The sequence below is a fragment of the Squalius cephalus genome (assembly GCF_949319135.1).
Source record: "Squalius cephalus genome assembly, chromosome: 11".
Classification (NCBI taxonomy): domain Eukaryota; kingdom Metazoa; phylum Chordata; class Actinopteri; order Cypriniformes; family Leuciscidae; genus Squalius; species Squalius cephalus.
The window spans coordinates 10,771,821-10,796,711 of record NC_137132.1 but is presented as its reverse complement, the minus strand read 5'-3'; the positions used below and the strand labels follow the sequence as shown (position 1 = coordinate 10,796,711).

Below are 24,891 nucleotides of genomic sequence, written 5' to 3'. Positions count from 1 at the left end.
GTTACACAAAGGTACATAATTATTTAATTTTTATTTCAATCAAATTTTTTATTTCAAATGACTAAACACATATTATCAAATTGTTTCCCAAGCCGAAAAAGCAAGATGCTGACAATTCCTTCCCTAAACCAGTTATACCTCCATTCATCTCTGCCATACCCTCTAACATGAGGCCTCCATCCAGATGCATGAAGAGGAGAAGATGTGTTTTATTTCCCAACATCGGAAACTCTGTAACCAAAGTTCTGTAACCAGAGGAAATGTCACAGGAGACCCTTTACCATCCGTCCCCGACATGCAGCAGCGCTCAAGCAATATGGGAAGACCAGAGATGATCTTTCTCTCTGCCACTGAGAGGCTTTTTGGCATCAACAAGTGTTAGAGTCAGGTTAGTCAGCTTTCACATCGTCTCTCCCTCTAACTGAAGTTGTCATATATGACATATAAGATATTATCCACTTCTGTTGTATTTATTGTTTGCACATTTTATTTATAGGGGAGATGAAATCCTGCATCAAAAAAATATTGCATAAAAAATAAGAAATTTGTGCAACAAATGTCTGTGCAAAAAGACAAATGTACGGAAGAGGATTAGGGCCAAGCAATAATAAAAAATAAATAAAACCATCTCGAGATTAAAGTCATTATAATGCGAGATTAAACTCGTTAAATTTCGAGAAAAAAGTCGAAATACAATCTTGAGAATAAACTCATTACATTTCGAGAATAAATTCGCTGTGTTTCGAGAAAAAACTCGTTAAATTTAGAGAAAAAAACTCGTAATACAATCTTGAGAATAAACTCATTAAATTTCGAGAATAAAGTCGTTGTGTTTCGAGAAAAAAAGTCGAAATGAAATGTAGAGAATAACGCATTCGATCAGAGTTCATTGCATACGAGGCTGAATCCAGTTACTTATTCGTTAAGGGGGTCGCACACCGAACGCGCAGCTCAGCGCCGCGCAGCGCCACGTTTTTTAAATTCGAACACATTACTCTCTATGACAGTACACACACCGGCGGCGCCTTTCGGCGTCTGTCCGCGGCGCCCAGCAACGGCTCAGGACCGTGTTCAAAATCCTGCCGCGCCACAGAGCGCCATTTAAATAGTTTTATATTAAATTTACATTTATGTGTCTCAAATCGTAGTTAATGTATATATGGACTTAACCCTGTGCTGCAATATACATTTAGTTTTATATTTATTTACAGAAATCAGAAAATTGCTGATGTTATCGGATTTTCAGGTGACAGTTGTCCTAGACGTGGCGCGGCGCGGCGCTGAGCTGCGCGTCCGGTGTGCGACCCACTTTAAGGCTACTTATTGACGCGCGGACCTCCCCTTTAAATGACGCAACGCTTCCTTAAGCACCCTGTGCTCTGTGTATGGCATTGCTCGCACCAAGCTCTGTTAGAAATGAATGAAGAAATTCTGCATTTCTCAGCCATGTAAGGGTGCGTTAAATCCGACTAAAGGGAGCAATAGAGCATATATTGATCTAGTGGAAACCGAAATATTGGCACAAATTTATGTAGGCTACCGTTTTTTGTTTTTTTTTTATGGACGGTTAAAGTTTTAAATGGGACAAACAAATTCAGAGTCGCCTTATTGCGCCATCATTCCATTTAGGCCGCATCAGAGGGTGCGTTAAAGTGGACATTATCCCATTATAGAAGAGCTGTTGTCTAACGAAATCCAAATTTTAAGCAGTTTTTACTGTGGAATTATTGTTTTATGAAGCTTTGAACTTGACACATTACACAATGCACAAAGAGCAGTCTTGCATTTTCTGCATAATTCATGGCGCTGTTTCTCACCCGCCTATATATAGGGTGCATTAAAGTGGACATTATTCCATGATAGTACAGCTCCTCCTCAGACGGCTTTGTTACTGAAAGAAAGTCTAAAATATAGCTTGACTAAGTGATCCAACTCTGCCATGTCCTCTATCAGTAGGCTTAGCTATGAACACTGATCGAATGCGTTATTCTCTACATCTAATTTCGACTTTTTTTCTCGAAACGCAACGACTTTATTCTCGAAATTTCTTGAGTTTATTCTCACGATTATTTCGACTTTTTTTCTCGAAATTTAACTAGTTTTTTTTCTCGAAACACAACGACTTTATTCTCGAAATTTAACGAGTTTATTCTCAAGACTGTATTTCGAGTTTTTTTTTCTCTAAATTTAACGAGTTTTTTCTCGAAACACAACGACTTTATTCTCGAAATGTAATAAGTTTATTCTCAAGACTGTATTTCGACTTTTTTCTCGAAATTTAACTAGTTTTTTTTCTCGAAACACAACGACTTTATTCTCGAAATGTAATGAGTTTATTCTCAAGTCTGTATTTCGACTTTTTTTCTCGAAATTTAACTAGTTTTTTTTCTCGAAACACAACGACTTTATTCTCGAAATGTAATAAGTTTATTCTCAAGACTGTATTTCGACTTTTTTCTCGAAATTTAACGAGTTTTTTCTCGAAACACGACTTTATTCTCGATATTTAATGAGTTTATTCTCAAGATTGTATTTCGACTTTTTTTCTCGAAATTTAACGAGTTTAATCTCGCATTATAATGACTTTAATCTCGAGATGGTTTTATTTTTTTATTATTGCTCCTAATCCTCTTCCGTACAAATGCATAAATCTGTGCATAAAAAAAAAAAAAAAAAAAAAAAAAATTAAATGGTGTATGAAAAACCTGTTTCCGACTAGGCTCATTATCATTTTTTGTTGGGGGGACTCGCTGTGTGTGTGTGGGAAGGAGACCCACTGTGTGTTTGGGAGGAGACCCCATAATAGAACTGAATCTCTAGCATGTAATTAAAATAAAATCCATGTTATCCTTCTTCCCAGCTTGGTCCAGCTTCCTTTGAACCACACTTCATACTCCACTGTCTCTCTCAGTCTCAGCTCTCTTGTGAATGTTCAGATGGTAATAGAATTTCAAACATCAAAGGTTGCGCAACAGTGAACCACTTCCTACATTATAACATTTTTATGTTATAAAAGTTGACGAAGTTCTCAATAAAAGTCTAAAAAGGAAGCATTCCTCAAAATGTGATGGAGCCCAATGGTTTAATGTGACAATCAGTTCCCTTGTTATTGTTTCAGACCCAGTGCTTCAACCAGGGGTCTGAAGAGAAGATGTAAATTAGATCCTAATAAGAAATATTTATCAGTAAATTACTCATCTAATTTCAAACTTCCAAACTATTTATCTGTTAAGTATTATATAATGTTATTCTGGTCCTTGGTTGAAGTGAGCTAATTGACATGGTTCTGCATCTGGATCTAGAGATTTCACAATGCGGCCAATAAAAATCAGTAAGGGAGCTAAATTAATAGGGTCTTCATGGCATACTAATCATTTCCAAACTTTGATTAAGATTCTTGGGGAAAAAATACATAATAGATGACATGATCTGATAATTTTATGTCATTTTAAAGTGCCATTCATTTCATGTTCGAGTCCTGTACTGCACTGGAATAGCACTGCACAAGAATACACCATTCAGGGTTATTGTAATTAAAGTTCTTGTACGTCTCAGTTCTGTGTGTTTTTCACCTGGAAGTGGAGCTTCTAGCTGAGCAGCACCTTCAAAGTTCTCGTCATGTTTTTTTATCTCCTGTGTGAGCGGGAATGAATAAATTGAGACATGTTGAACACTAAAAGCATGAGGGGTCAGAGGACGCTTCATGTGAGAGTGGGAAAAGAAGCATGTTCTCTTTAATAGCACTGAGGGGATGGTCGAACAGAGAAAGACCCAATCTTATGCAGCTGACACTGGCGGAACTGCATGATAAAACCTCAAAAGGACTGAATGTGTAATCTGGAATGCCTCTGAATATACAAAACAACTTTTTGGTATTTGTGTGAAGGTGACATTTTTGCCCAGCTCCATGTTTCTTTGCTTGTTTCATATGGAACTATTTATTAAGTATTATATAATGTAGTGTATTAGAAACCCCATAATCTAACCCCCCCCCTCCTCCCCCCTCCTCCCCCCTCCTCCCCCCTCCTCCTCCTCCTCCTCCTCCTCCTCCTCCTTTTTTATTTATTTTTTAATTATGGTCCTTGGTTGAAGTGAGATAATTCACATGGTTCTCCATCTGGATCTATATTCTAGAGATTTCATTGGGTGGCCAGTAAAAATCAGTAAGGGAGCCATAGGGTCTTCATGGCATACTAATAATTTCCAAACTTCGGTTTTAAAATTATTTTTAAAATGCTTTCTGTTTGGTTTTGCTAGTGGTGCATAAATTACACACTTCACCTTTAACTACACGTTGGCACGAATACATAAACACACATTCTGTTAGATGTTTTCAAACCAGTACCTTGTGAGTTTCTGAATCTTTTAGACATTTATTTTCTGTTTGAGACGTTAAGGCCCATCGTTTACCCTAGTACTCTTATTGTATGCATACAGCCGAACGCATAGCCTTTCAAAGTAGGATATACTCAATTTAAATAGCACTATTTCTATACAAAGGTTAAAATGTCTTTGTTTAAAATGAGTTGCCTGTATATACCACTCACATAAGCACTCGTCAATGTTGGCTTCTGTTGTTAAAAAAAATGGAAGAGGAAGAACAAGAACAAATTACACAACAACAGTTGTAGTTTGTTCTTAGAAATACACACTTTGCACTTGACCACTTGTCTACTTGCGTAACGCATTTCCTGTATTTGGCCCAAGTGTTCAAGCACTGTAGATGTGAAGACTGCAAGTGTGTGTAGAATACAACTTTTGATTACCTGATAGGACAGACTTATAGTGTTGCAAAAATGCAAGTGTTTACAGAGACAATACGCACGTACTTTGTTGATGATTGGAATTGGGCATCCACACACACACACACACACATACACATTGGATCTGGCACAGGTTTTACGCTGGATGCCCTTCCTGACGCAACCTGGGACACACTCACACACACTACAGCCAAATTGGCATATCCAAGCCACCTAACCGGAATGGAAACCAGGGCACCCGGAGGAAACCCACGCTGACACAGGGAGAACATGCAAACTCTACACAGAAAAGACTCGAAACGTGGACCTTTTGTTTGTGCGAAAAAAGAAGAAAAAAAATACTTTGGGGATTTGAGACCCCAAGGCCATTGCAGTAACTGGAAAAATATACTTGCCATAGAAATATCAGAAAATACATTATTACTTTTTGTAACCCAATCAATTCACAACAGATAAAAGTTTTAATATCCTGTTTCATTAAAAAAAAAAAAGTCACAAAGCCCTTTGTGACTGACTAGATAAGGGCTTTGCACTTTTCAAAAAGGTCATCATCTCAGTCTGGCATTCTGATTCTAAATCAGTGCTACTAAATGAGTTTTAACCAGAGCCAGTACTATGTCCAGTGAATCTATTACTTTTCCCTTTTCTCTCTTTCACCCCTTTATTCGTCCCCTCGTCAAGCAAAAGCAACAGCTCGCATATGACACCACCGTTCACAGTGTGAGAGCGGTCGCTGGGGTCGAACAAAGGTCGGATGACTGCAGAGGTCAAAATCCTCATGACACGAGGGATAAAATTATTAGTGTTGATTGTCTTACACTAAAGGCTTTGCCTGCAGCCAAATTCAGAAAACTAGCAATGCCAAGACATTAACTTAGACAGGCACAACTGCAATTAACCTTTCAAATTCACTCTATTCACCCTCTTTTTTGGCCATTTTTAGTTCACCCTTCTCAGGGCATCAACAAGATGGTAATTGATTGTGTTTAGCCTCATGCCAACCCCCATACACATCCACTCTATGCCAGTTTGACTGTCCAAATTGAAAACGCACCCACGTCTTCAGCTGTCCTTTAGGGAGATAAAACGTTTACCTTGAATTCATGAGAATTAAATGTGTAAATGTCATGGAACAATGATTTGTGATTATGGAAACTCAACTTCCATGAATTAATTGAAACATCAGTTTTCTTTTAGTGAAATTCAGAGTACATAATCAGTACATTTGTTTCATGCTCAGATTGCATTTGCACATTGTGCACATAAATCTACCCTGAATCCCACCTCCTTCTAGAGACTTTTATTTTTAGTCTCACTAAAATGAAAACTCTTGATTCTCCTGATTCTTCCTGACCATTTCCTGCATTCCAGTCATTATAAACTATTCAAAACTGAATCGCTGAATGATTCTAAATTATTGCCTGCTCATTGTGGTGCAAATAGCAAGGCTAATGATGATTAACTGTTAGGAGTGAGAAATAGAAGAGTAATAGAAGGAATTATGTGGCATTTAGCTTTTCTCTTTGATCTTTTCTCTGAGGAACTTTCCTCAGCTAGGAAAACCAAAGAGGGTTGTTTTCAAAGACTGAGAATCACAATAGAGTAAAAAAAAAACACATCTACAATAGTGAATAAAAAGTTGATCAGAAGGGGTTGGGAGGGAGAAAAATTAACTGAAGACAGTAGCAATACATTCAATGACAGATACATTTACATTTAGCAGACGCTTTTATCCAAAGCGACTTACATTGCATTTCAAGGTACACATTTTTGCATTCTTATCAGTTCTTTCTTTCCCTTGGAAACGAAACCATGACCTTGGAGTTAAAAGCACCAACGCTCTACTGTTTGAGCTACAGGAAAGCTTATGAGATATGAGATATGCGATATAACAGTGGTTCTCAGCCTCTCCTGCAGGGACCCCCTGACAGGCCATGTTTCTGTTTTAACCCTGAAATGGCACACCTGATTCAATTAATGAGTAGTTATTAGAGTAGGAAGAGTAGGAATTAGTCAATTAATCAATTAGTCAACTACTCATTAAGCCTTTATTTAATTGAATCAGGTGTGCCATTTCAGGGTTAAAACAGAAACATGGCCTGTCAGGGGGTCCCTGCAGGAGAGGTTGAGAACCACTGGTCTATAACTTTATTGCTACATGTCAACATCAAAATGGAGAAATATTACAGTGGGTGACACTGACAATTTGTTTTTTCAACTTCAGTATTTTCATTCCTCAAGGGTTGATTTTTTATTAAAACTACATAACAGTGCCTTTTATATAGGTATATTATTGTCCAAGACCCAACTTAGCATTTTAAACTATGAAAATGTATAATTAAAAAAACAAACAAAAAAATTAAATATTAAGTTTACAATTTTGATCATCTAAACAAAATTTTAATATTTCTGTAATGTGTAATAATAGTATCTAAAATCTGTTTTTAAAAAAGATAAAAATATTTTATATAAAAAATATTATAAAAATAAATTTAAAAAATGTTTAAAAAAAAAAAAAAAAACACTAAAATTAAGCTGAAAATAAACTTAAACTAAAACGAAAAACTTAATTCAAAATATTAATAAATGTTGTAATAGTATTTACTTGAGAAATAAATAAAAAAAACACTGGTCTCAAGAATCTAGTTTCATATCAAATAAAAATAACTACAACCAACAATTTTACTCCAAATAATTTATTTTTTTTTTTTTTTTTTTTTAAAGTTGTGCTTGGTGTACTTATCGAGGGGATCATTCCCAGACAGCAACATAGTGTCGGCCCAGATCTGGGCCATATCTGGTTTATGTGGATTCAACACGTACCAGATGTGGGCCGGATCTGGGCCGACACTGTGTTGCTGTCTGGATTGTGTCAGTGAAGAACACAGTAATTACACAGTAAAAAAACAAAAAAAAAAAAAAAAAAATTATTTACTTGTGCATTTGGAATGTAGCCTATACAATGCTGGCTGTGAGGCCACTCCCAAAAATTTCCAAATGAGTGGAAATCTCATTTCCACAAATGTAATTTTTATCACTAACGCACAGTACTTTTAAGATGTGATAATGGAAATTATCAGGTGGAAAATATGAATGACATTTCATAATGATAATGACAGTGTACTGTTGGACACTGTTGAAGACAAATTAAACTACTTTGAGTGTGAAAAGTATTTTAAGAGTGTTATTTACTTTCTAAAAGTCTACAAAGCCAAAGATCCCATAGAACTTGAAGAAACGACCAACTGCTCTAGAGAATTCAGCAACCACCTGTTTTGTTTTGTTTTTTATTCATATCTGTGATTCTGTGTGGTGCGCATTAGAGTTTCAATCACGCACATTGCCTCACTGATATTTCCAGAATTATCTCCGCTCACAGCAAGCTGGGAAAGTGAAAAACGATCTCAAAAAGAGATTAAAGACTGAGTGTGCATTCACATTTAGAGAGAGAGAGAGAGAGAGAGAGGGTGAAAGAATAAGATTGGTCTCAGAAGGAGAACCGTGTCTCTTTTCAGTCTTGGTCTTACTGCAGTTGTGACAGAAGACAGAGTCACTCCCCCTTTTCTCTCTCTCTCTCTCTCTCTCTCTCTCTCTCTCTCTCTCTCTCTCTCTCTCTCTCTCTCTCTCTCTCTCTCTCTCTCTCTCTCTCTCTCATTCCCTCTCAGCCCCCAGCACCCCCCTCCACCACAGACCATTGGGTTGGTGGTCTGCACCTCACTATACCCACTCTCCTCCTGTGAGACAGTGGTAAATGACATCAGATACTCACCACTGCATGGAAAACTGGGCACAGAGGATCATTTATGGATGTGGAAATGTGGAGATGAACAATATCTTAACTCTGAAACAACACTGAGGGACATCAAAACCGCACCTTGCTATTCATCAAGATTTTATGCAGCAGGTACTGTGTCTTTTTACTGTGTCCTTTCTGTGTCTTTTTCATTTTCTCTCACAAACACATTCACATTGCATGTGTCTTTTTAAAACTGTGCTGTAAATGGCATAGCTTTTTATTAAAACACTTTTTATTCATTTGTTTTCCACACATACAGTAGTAGATCAGTGTTGCATTGTTTATTAAAAAAAGAGTGGATTTAATGAAATGTGATTGAGTAAACAAGTTCGTGTTCAATTGCTTTAGTCCTGACTATTGATTAAAAATGGATTACATTTTTTATCAGTCTGCAACAATTCACTGCATCTGTTTGTCTCATTCTGACCACCAGCTGCCTGACAGCTTTACTGGCGGATGTTGCCACCATCAGATATCATTTCTCATTTGACACACTAATATCAGTGTTTTTATTTGTACTTAATTTCTATCACTGTTTAAAATGATGGCATATTTGGAACACATTTTATTCTATAGTGCAAATCATAATTATGCAAATTAGATCATTCATTTATTAGTTATTAATTGATTAACATGTTTATTATCATCATTATTATTTTATTTTATTTTATTTTTCCACTTATATCTGCTGTGGTATGATTGCTACTGTAATCATGCATTCATGTAATCACACATTGTGAAAATCTGTGTAATGGAGTTTGATATATACTCAGGAAGTAATTATAGTCATCAAATGCTCATTTTTCTCCATTCATAAGGCCTGATTATAACCAGTAGATCCTCTGCCAGACAACGTGGCTTTGAATAAAGGTAAATACCTTCGGAGTTTCTTCTAGATAATACTAAATAATAACTCTGTAATTAGACTTTATGACTCCCCTTGAGAGAAAAAACAGCTTTGACAATTAATTGGATCTGTGAAACGCAGCCATTCTGCTTTGCGCTTAGAGAGTGCTCGAGTCTCATCAAGGCAAAAGGAGAAAGACTCTTTAAAAGGGTTCCATCAAGAGCATGGCAACAGCGTTTCCATGTGTCAATCTCACACTGAGTTTATCTCTAACATTTGAGCGAGTGTGTACCAGTGTGTGCATGATGAGCATCTTTTTTGTTCATGAATGTTTTTGTCACAGGTAGAAATGGATCCTCTTCTGGAACAAGTTCTGGCTGGCTTTAACGCAACCCTCGGAGCTTTGAATCGGACAGACCCCCTGGATAAGTTCTCAGGAACACAGCTGCTGTGGCGCTTCAAACCTCTGTTTATTCCACTCTACGCCTTAGTTGTTGTTGTAGCTGGTGTTGGGAATACTTTCCTTCTTGCCTGCATTCTGTCAGACAAGAAGCTCCACAATGCCACCAATTTCTTCATTGGCAACCTGGCAGCTGGGGATTTGCTGATGTGCCTGAGCTGTGTACCGTTGACAGCATCGTATGCTTTTGATCCACGTGGTTGGGCATTCGGAAGCCCGATGTGCCACCTTATTCCTCTGCTGCAAGGCGCAACGGTCTTCGCCTCTGTTTTATCCCTCACTGCCATCGCCATGGACCGCTACGTGGTGGTGGCGTACCCGGTACGGAGGCGTATCTCCGTGTGGGGATGTGGCACAGTGGCTTTGGTCGTCTGGGCAGTTTCGTTGGCCCTTGCCGCTCCACCTTCCCTCCACACACGCTACGTGGACCTGCGACCAAGTGGCATGGAGTTGGTAGTATGCGAAGAGTTCTGGCTGGGTACCGAACGACAGCGCCTACTCTACTCCTGCTTCTTCTTGTTGGCGTCCTACATGATCCCCCTGCTGTCTGTAAGCATCTCTTACTGTGCCATCAGTGTGCACCTCCGCAAACACACATTGCCTGGAGAGCCCTCCCAAAACCAGCAGCGATGGAGCAAGCAGCGGCGCAAGACTTTCTCCCTTCTGGTGGCCTCTGTGCTTGCCTTTGCCCTCTGTTGGCTCCCACTGCAAGTCCTCAATCTCCTTCTGGATCTAGACTCAGACTTCCAGATTTTGGACAAACGCTACGTCAATGTGCTGCAGGTCAGTTGCCACCTGATAGCCATGAGCTCAGCCTGCTACAACCCCTTCATCTATGCTTCGTTGCACAGCAAGGTCCGCATGCACCTGCGGGGTTACCTGTGCCCCTGCCGACGTAGTGGGCAGGGGCTACTCTCTCGCTGTTCGTCCCGCAACCCTGCCACCTGCCTGACGCTCATCTCCGAGGTAGCAGTGAAGGAGAACCAATCACCTGAGAGCCCTTTCCCCGACAGCTGCCTCTGAAGATGTGCGGCACAGACTAATCAGAAGGAGCACTCAGACATTAAGGAGGTTTCGCAGCACTGGAGAGGTATTCCAGCCAATATTCAATGTTCTTTTTTGAAAACGAAGGCTTTGTTGATGATGGGCTTTTCTTTTATGAGGACTAAAAAGAATACTCAGGCTTTCAGCTTTGTTTTGATGTTGCTGTGGACATTAGTGATACAGGCTCAAAATTCCCTCATAGAGTACATCTCTTTGACCTTGAATGAAAACTCCTGATATTAAACAAAGGTTTACAGTGGCTTTTACTGAAGGTGTAAATCCGTTTGGGAATACCCTGTCTTTGAACCCACCACAGCCAAGGGGAATATCAGCAAACCACACCTAGATGTTGACTGCTCTTTTTCACCTCCCGTTCTTTCCTTAATTGTCTCTTGTAATAGCAAGTAGCCAGGAAAATATCAGGTGTTTTGGCTGAGGTCACTCTTTCCCATCCCCTCTGACCCTAGTTATATCTGCATTTATACCATTAGCAGTTAATTCTGTTCCCGTTCCTGTTAGCTCAGACCCATGTCAGAAAACAAGTCATGCAGAACATCTTATAAATCCTCTTAGCCTCACAAGTCTCTGAGAGAATTTTGCCTTCAGAGCCTTGCACGCTCAAGTCCAGACACTCTCAAGAGGGCTCTAGCAGTCGGAGTTCAATCAAATGACAGTCTTTCGCATCTAGTAATGGACTGCACACTCTACTTTAACCTTAAGACACATATGAGGCACATTGCTCGCACTGGAACACTTCTACATTTCTCAAGATAGGCTTACTTCTACGAAATGTTCAACAGAGTGAGCCTGATCTTTTGAAAGTGGCAGGAGCTAAAGTGACGATAATTTCACAGGAGCAAGTGCACGTTGTTTTGTCATTATATGGTTTTGTCATTTCCCTTAGAGAGCTGTGAAAATTGATATCTCATTTTGACAGTTATCTGGAGGTGTGAGATAGACTTAATTAGATGATCTACAATGCGTTCACACTACACTACATTACTCATCAAGTCAACCATTTCTCAGATGAATAAACAAGAGTATTTGACCCAAAAGATTTATGGAAATTAATGGTAGAATGTCACTCTCTGTGTGTATGTTTGTGTGACACAAACAAAGCCATTCTATTCATGGTTTTCTTTTTTTTAAAAGCTAAGAACACTGTGCAAGTTCTTCATGTGCATCTGGATAGTTGCATGTCAGATTTTATGATGTGACCCCAGTGAGATCTTGGGTAAAATCCAAAGAACGCTATGCAACATCAAATATGTTCAGTCCTTCACAGTTCTTACATCTTAATTTGTGTGTGAAATTGAAATTAATCTTCTTGAGCTACTGTAGAAATATTTTGCCTGAAAAAAAAAAAAAAAGCAGTGTCTGGAGTCAGTTGTGGCTGGACTGCTCATTCTTTAGAGTGAACTAGATGTACTGTAGTATATGATTTAAAAAAAAAAAAAGATATACATACATATATATATATATATATATATATATATATATATATATATATATATATATATATATATATGCATATAATACAGAAAAACAGTTTTAACTGACAGATTTTTATCTCACTCCATACCTGTCATCGATTTCTGTACTCCAATTGGTTCTTCATTGGACTTCCATTGTAACAGCAATCACTTTATAGGATGCAAAATTTCAAACATTATATGAACTTCACTGGAAAAAACATATAATAGACAACATCTCCTGTCACTATGAGTGACCTTTTGCAGTTGTGTTACCTTGTAAGTATGTGAGTAAAATGCAAAACTTCCAGCAGTGAAAGAGTCTTGTCGTTTTTAGAAAGGTTATATTACATGATTATTTCACAACACAGTATTTGCACATGTTCGCACACAAGTAACATTAGTAACATAAATCAACAAACAATCTGTTGCTCCGCATGAACGTAGGCAACAAATACAATTGTGTGATTACATACAAAGGCACAGTGGGTAGAGGATGAAGCAAAAGTTGGTACAATTATGACAGGCGAGATATGCCTGCGAATGGATCTGCATGCTTATTATCACATCTAGCCACCAACGCTGATTGCTAGCCTAGCACAGGGACACCAGGGGCAAGATGCCCAGTGCGGACAGGAAAAACTTGACCAAGCCAATGAAACAAAGGTTCCCTAATAAGAACTGTATTCCCTGCAGTCAAAATATCCGGACCACCTAATTTAATACAGTAGGTCCCTTTGGGAGGGCAGTAGCAACAATGCTAATAGGCATGATTCATAATAGATGACAAATAGACCCCAGGACCCATGTTGAGCATCATGAGTAAGCATAGTCACAGCTAATATTTCACACTTAGGTATCTTTGGAAAGTCTGAATCTGAGTTTGTGACATTGAGATTTCTTCTGAAACTGTAGAGGAGACTCTGAGCAAGCAAATTTCCATTTAATCTCATTGTTGACTCATTGCCTCAAATAAGATATTAAAGAAAATTAAATCTCCTTTGTGATTTTTCTTTTCCATGAGAGTGCCCAGACATGACATCTCAATATCTGCTAAATATAGCATGAGGTATATCAACATCATTGACCAACCTTTGTATCCAAAATTGACTATTTTACATTCCCGCCGAACATATTAGGAAAATCAGTGAAGCGAGAGTGTGGGTCTAATGATGTCATTAAGCCTAGAGCAGCTTTGCAGAGGGGATTAGGTAAAAGAAAACAGCAGACTTGAAGATGCAGGTATTATGATGCAGTAAAAAACAAACACGCTCTGCAAGCCGAAACCAGAAGGTTTCATAAAGAGCAGCTGTTGTTATTGCTTCCAATGTCAAACACATCTGTCTGATTAAGATTAAACTGGAAAGAAATCAGCTATAAGGGGTGCGATAAAAGGACTATAGGAGTGAAATTTCGTGTCACTATTTAAAAAAAAAAAGCAGGCTCAGAGATCTACAGAGATCAGCCCTTTGTGTGCAGGTAAGGAATTATGTCTTCTTCTTTTTTCTTTTTTTTTTTACCTCAATTTGTACTGTAGGCTAAAGCCAAGTTAGTGTTAACCAACCCTTTTTCTGAAGGCTTTTGCATAACAGGTGCAACTCGCATAACTCTGTGCTTGCTAGCCTACTTTGTTAAACCATGTCTATATTTTAATTTCATGAATAAAATCAATTAATTAACAATCAATTATTGGAGTTATTGAATTTAAATATTAGGCTACAAAATAACTGATGAATTACATTTTAGTGTTGAAGCGATTGGAACTACAGTGTTCAAATTCCGACATTGCAGCGGTCAGTTGGTATAAGGCAAGGCTCTCCAAAAATTCAGATTTACAAGTTGTAATTATGAGTTCTACAAAGACATGAACACGTTTATGAGAAATAAATTTTGCCTTGATCTTTTAACACAGGTTTTGTACAATTAAAACATCCTGCAAGTTTACGACAATTACGAGATTAAAACGTCCTCCTCGTATAAAACATTTATTTAATGAAGCGCCAAAAACTGCTTGTTTGGATTTGCCTTATAACATCACACGGATATTTGCATGCATCCGTCTAGGCCAAGACATCCACGAATAGTTTTACATCATCGCACCATAGGCCCCACCAACTGGCGTTCAGTCGCTCGCTTAACGGCTGCCTACACCGGACACTCGCGTGAGCGATGCGTTAGAAGAAAATAGAATAACCGGAAATCTACACATACACATCATAAAGTTACGGATTCACCGAAATTTCTGATACGAAACTTTTCGTTTAAACTTAAACGACTGTTTTCGGTTCGGGGTGAAATGCTTTTTGGAATGCCGAAAAAGATGGCACGTTTTCGCCGATGGCACGTTTTGACTGTGTTCAGCATCTATTCCGTGGATATGCTACAACAGGTAGGCCTGGTCTATTTTAATTGGTAATATCTTAAATCTGAAATATTTTAGTCTGTGCTGTTTGTTACTTTTAATATGAAGCAAAGTCTCAACTTAAAAAATCTGTCGATTTTATTCCGAAATTCAAACAATAGGCCTAAATGTAGTTTTGGCCTTATTTAATATGTGCGTGGCAGATCGTGGCAGTCCAAGCACGGATCAAGCGCACGTAAACCAATCATCTAATCTCCTCTTTACTACATCACAAAATAAACATGAGTGAACACCATGATGAAAGATACATTACAACTTACCGAAATTAATCCTGTCTCATGTAATTGCTCAATCAGTGTTTAAAGTCGGGGAAGACGTCTGTAACAGCATGTAGGCCTATGTCACTTAAAGTTGCATTACTGCACCTCAAGACAGCTATTCAATGTCCATAAACTCATTAGTTTGCTAGAAAAAAATAAATACTGAGAAGAGCATTCTTCTAAATATATGCACTGTATTACATAATACATATTCATTATATTTGTACTATTTGCACCTGTTAGTCATCATTAGTGTATGTTTTAATAAATCTGTCATGAAAACAAGTTATTACAGTTTATTGTCATTTTAATAGCCTACTTATATTTCACCTACAAACTGGAGTAGAAACAATTCTGTTATTAAAAAGTTGATATAAAAAAGTTTTTTCTACAACTCAGCTATTTGAGTGTTGATAATTGAATATGTTTGAATAAATAGGCCTAATTGATTATTCATTTATTAATATATTTTGGGGTTTGGTTTCGGCCAAGTGCATCCTGAATTTTCGGTTTAGGTTTCGGCCCAGAATTTTCTTCCCAGATGTGTGTTCACTTTACTCCACATGCATGAGTCAGTTGACAAGAGGACAAATGGAAGAGTAAATAGAATCATAAAGAACTTTGCTTTGACCAACCAAAACAGTTCATTTAATCTCTATGCAGACTTCAGAAGGATCCCAGCGTCAGGATGGTTTCTTTTTAATGTCGTCCTGGATCGCGTCAGAGGATTACATGTTTGTTTGGAGAATTTGAGTGCAGATTGCTTTGTAAAAGAGGCACAGAAACCTTTGTTGACGGATGAATCAGTCAGCTGTATTGGATCTGAAAGCAGCTACATCGCAAATTGTAAGTAAACAATTTCATAATGCTTTGTCTGTAAATGACGGTTTTATGTGGATAATGATTTCAAAACACTTACTCAGAGCCATATAGAGAGAGAGTTGCGACAACTCCATTGACTACAATGGAACGCTTTTTTTACAGCAATGGCGGCTCGTAGAGCCTCTCAATAGTTCCCGGAAGTAACAGCAGAGCGGTAGAACAGACCGTTTGTGATGCACTTTTAAAAGGTAAGACGTTTAAAGAATAAGATTGTATATTATCAGTACATCTGAATCAAATAAACTTGTGTTTTAAAGCATGCTAGTTGATTACGAAGCACTTCCTGGAACTATCTGAGGTCTACGCGAATCACGTGACAACTAGGCCTAAGCATTTTGAACTTCCGTTGTCGCAACTCTCTCTCTATATGGCTCTGCACTTACTCACATGCGATAGCGAGTGGGTGTTGCAACTGTTTCCTATGCAATAAGGTTAGCCAATCATAACAGTGGCCGTTTACTGACAAGCCTTAAAGCTTAAAGCCCCTTAAAAACTGATCATTTCAGAGGGTCAGAATGAGGATTAAAAATAATTGTTTTTCCATATCGGTGTTTTAGGTGATAATGGTCAAAATTATATACTTACCGTTAATCTTGCACCAAAAACATTATATAACACTTCATTTTAACATTTACTCTCCCTTTTGAGTGTCATGGCAAATCATGCTGGGAAATAGAAATCCCAGCCCGGTTTCAGTTATATTTAAGTTGGTCTAAATTACAAGAAACAAGTTCATAAAGCTCAAATCAAGGAAACAATTCAGATGACTTAAAATGTGTCAGTTTTGTGAACTCAAAAGAAAAAGGTCTAAATACTCATAAAATTTAACTTGATTTGGCTCTACTCAAACCAATTATTATTTTGAGCGTTAAGGTTTACAGTGGCAATATTAAAGTTGTCTCTGCACTTTAAACTGGTGTATTTCTAACTCTACAATTTCATATTTCATTGTATAACATTTGTAAAAATGATACTTCCCCTTTGAGGAACATGATTGGACAAAAAGCTTTGATTTAGAACTGTAGTTCCAGCTAGTAAGTCATTTATTCTTTCATTCATAAATTCAGTCACCTGTGCATTCATTGTGAGCCAAAAGAAAATCACACACTTTAAACTCTTTTTTTTAAAACCATGAAAAACATACGCCAGGCCCAGTACATGTTTCTAAGAGCTGAAGTGTAAGTGAGAGTTGTAGGGGTGAAATGGTGCTCCAGGGAAACCATAGCAACCATTTTTAAGTTGCCACTCAAGTAATATTCATTTGGATTGTTCCCATTTGGCGGTGCATCGCTTTCTCCTTTCACAATATTCCTATGAGGGAACTGTATGGCAGCTGCCATAACAACAGTGAAAACAACAGCAACATCAAACATAAATGTATTAGCAATGGTTTGTTCAAAAACACAAGATGGAGCCTCTTTAAATTTCAATACCCACAAAACCCCTCGCCCTCGGACACGTAAAATTTTGAGTCGGTTTCATTGCCACCTAAATTTGTGCTGTGAGCCCTCTTAGCCTTAATGTGAACAGCAATCAGAGTAGTCATCTAGTTACAGTTGCACTTATTTTACAGAAACTTCAAGTGTTTGCCCTGCATTTCCCAAGGTAAACCATTGAGGGATTTGCATAAATTTGCATAGGCCATTCAGAAGAGGAAATAACAACGAATGAGACAAATGAAAAATGCACCAGACAATGAAATACAGGCCAGCTGCATTTGCTAAGCTATTAAAAATGGCATAAACTGGAATGCCATCCACAGCTATCAGCTGCTAATCTGTATGCATTTTGCTTAAACAAATTATGGCTTTGAACAGCTGTAGGCCTATACATGTGAACCTCTTTAATTTTCCTGGTGTGCGATATGAAATTGCATTATTATCGAGTAATTATCTGAAAGATGATTATGTAGCTTTGCCGTCTGGACATTTTTGAAAAACGATCAGGAGCTCTTAGTATTCTGTGTACTCTGTATGCTCAATGAATAAAGAAAAGAAAAACCTTAATCAATATCCCTCTGAGGAGGAGAGATGAATAGAGTTCTTGCTCATAAATAAGCCCTTCTGTCTTGGTATCTCATTTCGGTCACATTCAAATACACTGTCAATAAAGACAGATCCGTCATGCACAGGCCTCCTCAGATTGAGCCAAGTGAATTTTTCAATGCTGTATACTGTATGTATTTGTTCAGTAGATTGCACAGTCTTTGCAAGTAAAAAACTGTGCTTTTTTAAATGCTGCGGCGAGATCTCACATTTAAAGAGCTGTCTTTTCCATACAAAAACGCGTGCATGATAATCACTGCCTGTCACGATCAGTAGCAATTTCGCTTTTGTTAATTAAAATTAGCAACCAAATTTGTTATTTTCAAAGGAATAGTTAAAATTATATTATTTCCCAACTAAATCCCAATAATTTAAATTCTGTCATCATTAGCTCACCCTCATGTCATTCCAAACCTGTATGACTTTATTCGGCATTTTGGAACACAAAAGTTATTTTAAAGAATCATTTTTTGTTCATACAATGAAAGTCAATGGGGTCCAAAACAACACTGGATGCCATTGACCTTTATTGTATAGGGAAAAAAAAATCATCCTTTATCTTCTGCAGAAAGAAAAAAAAGAAAATGCATACGGGTTTGGAAAGACATAATGATGACAGTACTTACATTTTTGTGTGAATTGTTCTTTAATGGTCTGAAGGCTTTAAAATCTTCATGTTTTATGTACATGGTGCCACTGTGACATTTCATCACAACTCGTATGATACTGATTTGTTCGATGGGAACATTTTGCTCCCTCTTACCAAGAGCTCATGCTGTGTGTCTTCGAGACAGATTGTTGCCATTTTTCTAACCTGCCAGAAATAGGTGTCACTGGGTCAACGATTACCAAGTGGCAGAAAAATGCTTCAGGAAAAGCTGGAATGGAATGAAAAAGCTCTTGTGCCAGAGAGTCAATGTAAGTTATATTTATTTACTTGTGGTTCTTGTAAGCAGGTAAATCTGCTGCAGTCATACATTCCTTGAGTAGACACTATTCGCAATTAAAATGTTTATGTATAAGGTATAAGGTATCTTATCTAAAAGTCCGTTCACACCAAGAACAAGAACATCCAGCAGGATGGATTCTGATTGGCTGTTTGTTTATCAGCTAAAAAAAGTTCTGAACAAGTTCCAACTTTGTGCCTCCGTTATTGTTATATTTGTGGTGTGGAGTCTTAGTAAATAAGTCATCTGCCTTGATTTTTCTGTAAATCAATTATTCATTTATTATTAATTGTTTCTTTCTAACAAGATATAATCTCCACATCCCTTCAACCAACAATTATCCCTCATGTTGTTTGCCATCATCCATGCTTTGCCTACATTACCACACATGGCCCAGCTTTGGCTGACAGGACGTATGCCCCAATTCACTTTCATTTTATATAAAAGAGCAGGCTATGACATTCTGCCTCACATTTCCTTTTGTATTCTGTGGAACAAAGAAAACCAAACCGGTTCGGAGCAAGGTTGAGTGCATGCACTATTTTTTAACCCCTTTCTAGTGTGCTCTTTGAGACAATATTCACAAAAACAAAAGAAACAGTCAAGTACTTGCAATAATCAGATTCTATTATAAATGTTATAATAACTTTTTTTCATTTTGACTAATTGGGTGCTCAGACCGGAATTCTGTTTTATGCTAGAGATTATTCTACTATGAAACGTGAGCCAGTGGCTTTTAAAAATTCCCGTTTTTAATGGAACATCATGTTCAAAGGTCTGTTTTTGCTATGTTTCCACAGGAAGCATGGTAAGCTAAATATGTTGCCAGCTTACATTTTTTTGTCTGCGATATTTAAACCTGTTACGGTCTGCAAAATGCTAATTCAGATCAAAAATGTTTTAGCAAAATTCAGCAATCAATATAATCAAAAATTACAAATCAAAAACGCATTGAATTGCTATTTTATAATCTAATGTAGACTCTTTGTGATGTTAAGACATTCAACAAATGCCTGTTGTGATGAATGGGACTTACGCAAACATTTCACCTTTGTTGCTTGTTGCTGCATAATAAATTGTCAATCCCATATCAAATACTCCTTGGCCTGCGTGCGGAAAAAGTTGGGTTATTCTGAAGACAAATTTGATCTCCTGGTGTCTCATTTAGAGTTACTAATGTATTCCAAAATCCCTTTGTCTCACCAGGCACCTTAAAAACAAAGAGGTTGACTTGTTGAAAGAATTATAATGAGGTGTATAATCCCAACTGCAACAACCTTGACAACCTCTTTTCTTATTTTTGGATCCATAAATTTCACTTGGTGTGGCCTGAGATGTCCCTTTGAGGTTCTCAGTCCAAAAGGTCATTCCAAGCTCTGTGGTGATACCACATGAATAATAGTCAGATTATCTCTCAGAATGTCATTGAATGTGTTGAATAAATTCTTGAAGGCTAATTTAAATAGTTCAAGTGGTTTTATTTATTTATTTACAATCATCCCACCTCATATATATATATATATATATATATATATATATATATATATATATATATATATATATTAGTACTGTCAATCGATTAAAATAATTAACTAATAATCACACTTTTTATGTGATTAATCACGATTAAAAACATTCACTTTTTTAATATATTTTATAATGTAATAATTTCACAGGATCTCCAAATTAATGTAGAAACAACATCATTACAGTATATTTTAAATCCTTGTTTGATGGCATCTTTTTATGAATGAAGATCAACATTACTGATATTAATACATCTACTGATGTCTCAATGAAATACATTTATTTCCCCAATTTTAAACATTAATTATAACCATTCAGTATTACAGTTTAAATGAAAGCTATCAATTTGAACATTTATTAGGCTTCAAAAAATATAACAACTTTTAATTTAAAGGAGAACTCCGGTCAATTTTAACATTGAGCTCATTCAAAAATCGGTGTTGCCTACACCTTGTTATCCTCTTTTTAAAATTTGCACCCTGTTGACTTCAATCGATTGTCGAGTTCACGCGCGTGATCATAGGTAACTAAACCTATGCGCGTGAACTCGACAATCGACTACTGTGGACTTCGACCAAAAACAGGAAGAAAATACAGGTATGTGCGCTGGCTGAATTAACATCATTTTTATTCATATCTTTCACATCTACTGCAGTCAGATTCACCCGTGTTCACTCTGAAGGAATCACTCACATGACCTGTGCACTTGTAATGACACATCAAGGATGTTAAGAGGCTAAAAGCAGGTTTAAAACTTGCCCCATTGAAGTCAACAGGGTGCAAATTTTAAAAAGAGGATAACAAGGTGTAGGCAACACCGATTTTTGTCGTTGTTCTCTGTACTAACAGCACTCCAAATTTACAAAAAAATGAGCTCAATGTTAAAATTGACCGGAGTTCTCCTTTAAGTGAACTTAAAACAATCCTCACATAAACCCATAGTAAACGTCATATTTACTTGTGAACTTCCTAACTAACAGGTAGGAAATATACATAAATTGAATTCACGAGTTCCTTTGCCCATGTAACCTTTAAGCTAATAAGGTTAAGTGTATTTGGCAGTGGAGGGGCTCGAGGAAGCAGCTTCAACTCAAGCTTAGATATACCCCCCAGTGGGACTACTAATGCTCGGATGATGAGTATGTTAGCAAGATGCCTAAATTCTGTTGGTGGAGTTGGGGATGTGGAGGGATGCCAAAACAGCTGATGCCAGAGCAAGGTGAGCGGCTGCTTGTATGCTCCAGCAGTTAATTGAAAGATTAGATGGGTTCACTCCTCCAGAAATTACGTTGTGAATTTAACTAAAGTTAACAGTCTGCACTGCATAAATTATAAATTAAATATAGATCAATCCTTATTAAAGCTATAAAACTTATTTAGTCAAGAGCAGTGAGTCATTTTCTGTTACATTTGTTCTTTGATTAACATTTATGACAGACATCACGTGAGCAGATTTATTAGGCTGCTGTCACTTTAAGACCCGCCGCTGGTGCACTTTACGAGGATTTGACGCAAGTCCCGTTTTCTCACAACACATTACATTCATTTAAGACTTTATTTAACGCATTTAAGACTGCTCTTATGAGGGTACTTGACAAAACTGACAGTTTGGGCATAATTGTGTGTGTTAGCCTATTAGTTTGTGTATTAGTAAGAGCATGATCATATAATGTAACGCTAGCCAAAGGGCGCTGAAAATGTGACCCAGACATGTTTTCGTGAGATTCAACCCTTAGTTGAACAAAATGTATTATTTGCATTTTGATGCTATGCCAGGTTGCGCCTCCCACATGTGCGTGCTCTCTCACCTCCATCTGTTGTCTGCATTCAGGAGGGTGCGAAATTCTGCGAATCAATTGCTCGAGTGGAGGAAAGCAGACACGGTGTTCTGTGCTGTTCTCGTCTAAATCTCTGCAGACTTCCTGCTGTGGTGAGACCTCAGTAGCAGCTTCATTGTGCAATGCAGAATAGCACATTAGTTCAATTGTGATGCAATACGTATATTATAATGAAAGAATGTGGATTTCTTTCCTTAAGTGAATCTTGCAGCCCATATATGCAGATGACAGCACAAACAAGTAAGTTCTGATACTACATATCATCCCATTTTCATCTTCCTTGAAAGGCACGACGGCGTCTGGTGCGATAGGTGAAAGTGAGTAGTCATTTAAACCATTCAGGCTGCAGATCAGGTACTCAAAGCTGCAATTCATTGCTTCGCTCGCAATCCAAAATCACTCCATTCAGTTGGTCTGAGGCATTTTACAGTAGAGCAGAAGGCCACTCTGGCTCACAGACTTGCAGAAGACTGCAGTCACATGAGAGCTACTCATCTAAAGAGGCAATCACGCTAGCAGAAGGTGGGAGAACAAAACTGCACAAAGTGTATTGTGGGCGATACTGGTTAGAGATGCTATGCAAACTCTCCTCCTCATCAGCGCTCAAGAACACCGTGTCGCTCGCTCTTCAGAAAGCATCTTGATTAAGCTGTCTGTAGATGATCCCACCCCTTGAATAAAACGCTAATCATTTTACCTTTATTTAAAGAGCTGTAACGAAAGCATCACTCCCTTAAATGTGTCATGAGAGTCAGAATCAGAGCAATTCTTTTATTTTATAATTTACTGTTTTTCTTTGTGTTAATGGTAAATTACAGGAGTGAAAATTTGTTGAGCATATAAAAGAAGAGAGTAGCAACTTGCTGTGCATTGAAATTGCTTACATTGCAACAGGTTGTTTTTTAACATTCAGATTAAATATTTAATGGCTAAATCTTATTTGAAGGGATAGTTCACCCAAAAATGAAAATTAGCCCATGATTTACTCGCCCTGAAGCCATTCTAAGTGTATATGACATTCCTCTTTCAGACGAATACAATCAGAGTTAAATTAAACAATGTCCTGGCTCTTCCAAGCTTGATAATGGGAGTGAATGGCTGTATGTATTTGGAAGTCCATCAAAGCGCATAAATTAACTGTATAAATAAATAAAATTATCATTTAAATTAAATGATAAATTAACGGTAAGTTACAGGGAGTCGTCTGTGAATTAAACAGGACAAACAAGTGAGGCTTTATCCCACAACAACAACACTTGGGCTGAATACGGCTCTCAAACAGAAAGTTCAAGTGATTCAAGGGTCCTTAAAAGACAGAGATCTAGGTCCTGTTTCACTGCAAATCCATAATTTGTAAACATATACCCCATCTAAGATATAACAGTGAAGTAATTATTCCTATCTTTTTTGACACTAATAGACAAAACTGAGTCTTTAAAAAAAAAAAGAAAAGAAAACGCAGACAGTAGTGTTTTGGTCAAGACCAGAAGAGAGTTGAGTCCAAGTCAAGACACATGAGTCCACATGATCCCAAGTCCATGACAAGACCAAGACCATGAAAATTTAGTCTTGGGCTGAATCCAAAATCGCCCCCTATAGGGACAGCCATTTGCACTGGTGACCGTAACCATAGTGGACGTAATCGAGTGCACTCATTCTATCCCACATTGCACCGCAATAACGAGTGTACAGCCGATGTTAGGGCTGGGATTCGAGTTCGATACTTTTCAGGTACCGACCAAATTGCCTGATACTATCGAGTATCGAAACATGTCTTATTTTTCGGTAGATTTAGATACCTAAGGAGTTAATCTCGTTAACGTCAGTGAGCCAATAAGCATGCAGCATGATTGGCTGTGGCGGTAAAAACAAGTTTACGCGGTTGCCCAAAGAGACGTCGCTGGCACGTGAGGCTGTAGTGTGTGTGTGTGTGTGTGTAAGCGTCCCATCCCCCATAGATGGAAAATATGTGGAAAAGATCAAAAGTGTGGCTACGTTTCACCAGACTCGATGCCAGCAGCGCGCGATGCAATATTTGCGACAAGACAATCGCTGCCAAGACTGACAACATGACAAACCATGAATAAACGTGAGAGCAGAAAGTTGATCCGTCTTCAACTGCAAGAAATAGGCCTACTGAAGTGCGTCACAAATGTACCGAAACTCAGCTTATAGGATACTTGCCTCACAGACATGAGAATAGGCCTATAGAAGCTTAAAATATGTCTACTTTTAAACAAACCAATTCTAAACAAAAAGTTTAATTATGTAATCCAAATAAAAGGTGCATTTAGGCACGTGCGCGTTCACTATACTGCAAAGATGACAAGTCATGAGTCAGCATCATCATCTTCATCTTTTGCAGCCAACACAGACTCAAAAAACACTAGTTTATTAATAAACAATTAAAATGTCTCCTTACTATTTTTTCCCCAAGACATTATAATCATTAGGCTACCTTTGCCAGTGCTTTGCGGCAAGCTTTATGTGTGCTGAGTGCGAGGCATATATCCCACTCCCCAGTAGCCTATATTTAATTCAAGTCACATTTATTTATATAGCATTTTTCACAATGCATATTTTTTCAA

The 24,891-nt window shown here is 37.7% G+C and overlaps 2 protein-coding genes across 2 annotated transcripts in view; one reads left to right on the top strand and one right to left on the bottom strand.

Annotated features, from left to right (window-relative positions):
- LOC307166617 (uncharacterized protein) overlaps positions 1-22,788 on the bottom strand; it is a 40,296-nt gene extending 17,508 nt beyond the window's left edge. The window contains exon 1 of the mRNA XM_079885077.1: positions 22,274-22,788. Within this exon, the coding sequence (XP_079741203.1) occupies positions 22,274-22,441 (168 nt within the window). The 5' untranslated portion in view covers positions 22,442-22,788. The remainder of the gene's footprint in view (positions 1-22,273) is intronic.
- LOC307167118 (prolactin-releasing peptide receptor) lies at positions 8,450-12,265 on the top strand. Its single transcript, XM_079886060.1, has 2 exons — positions 8,450-8,667; positions 9,750-12,265. The coding sequence occupies exons 1-2, from the start codon at positions 8,659-8,661 to the stop codon at positions 10,887-10,889; spliced, it is 1,149 nt and encodes a 382-aa protein (XP_079742186.1). The 5' UTR covers positions 8,450-8,658; the 3' UTR covers positions 10,890-12,265.
- Positions 22,789-24,891: the final 2,103 nt, after the last annotated feature.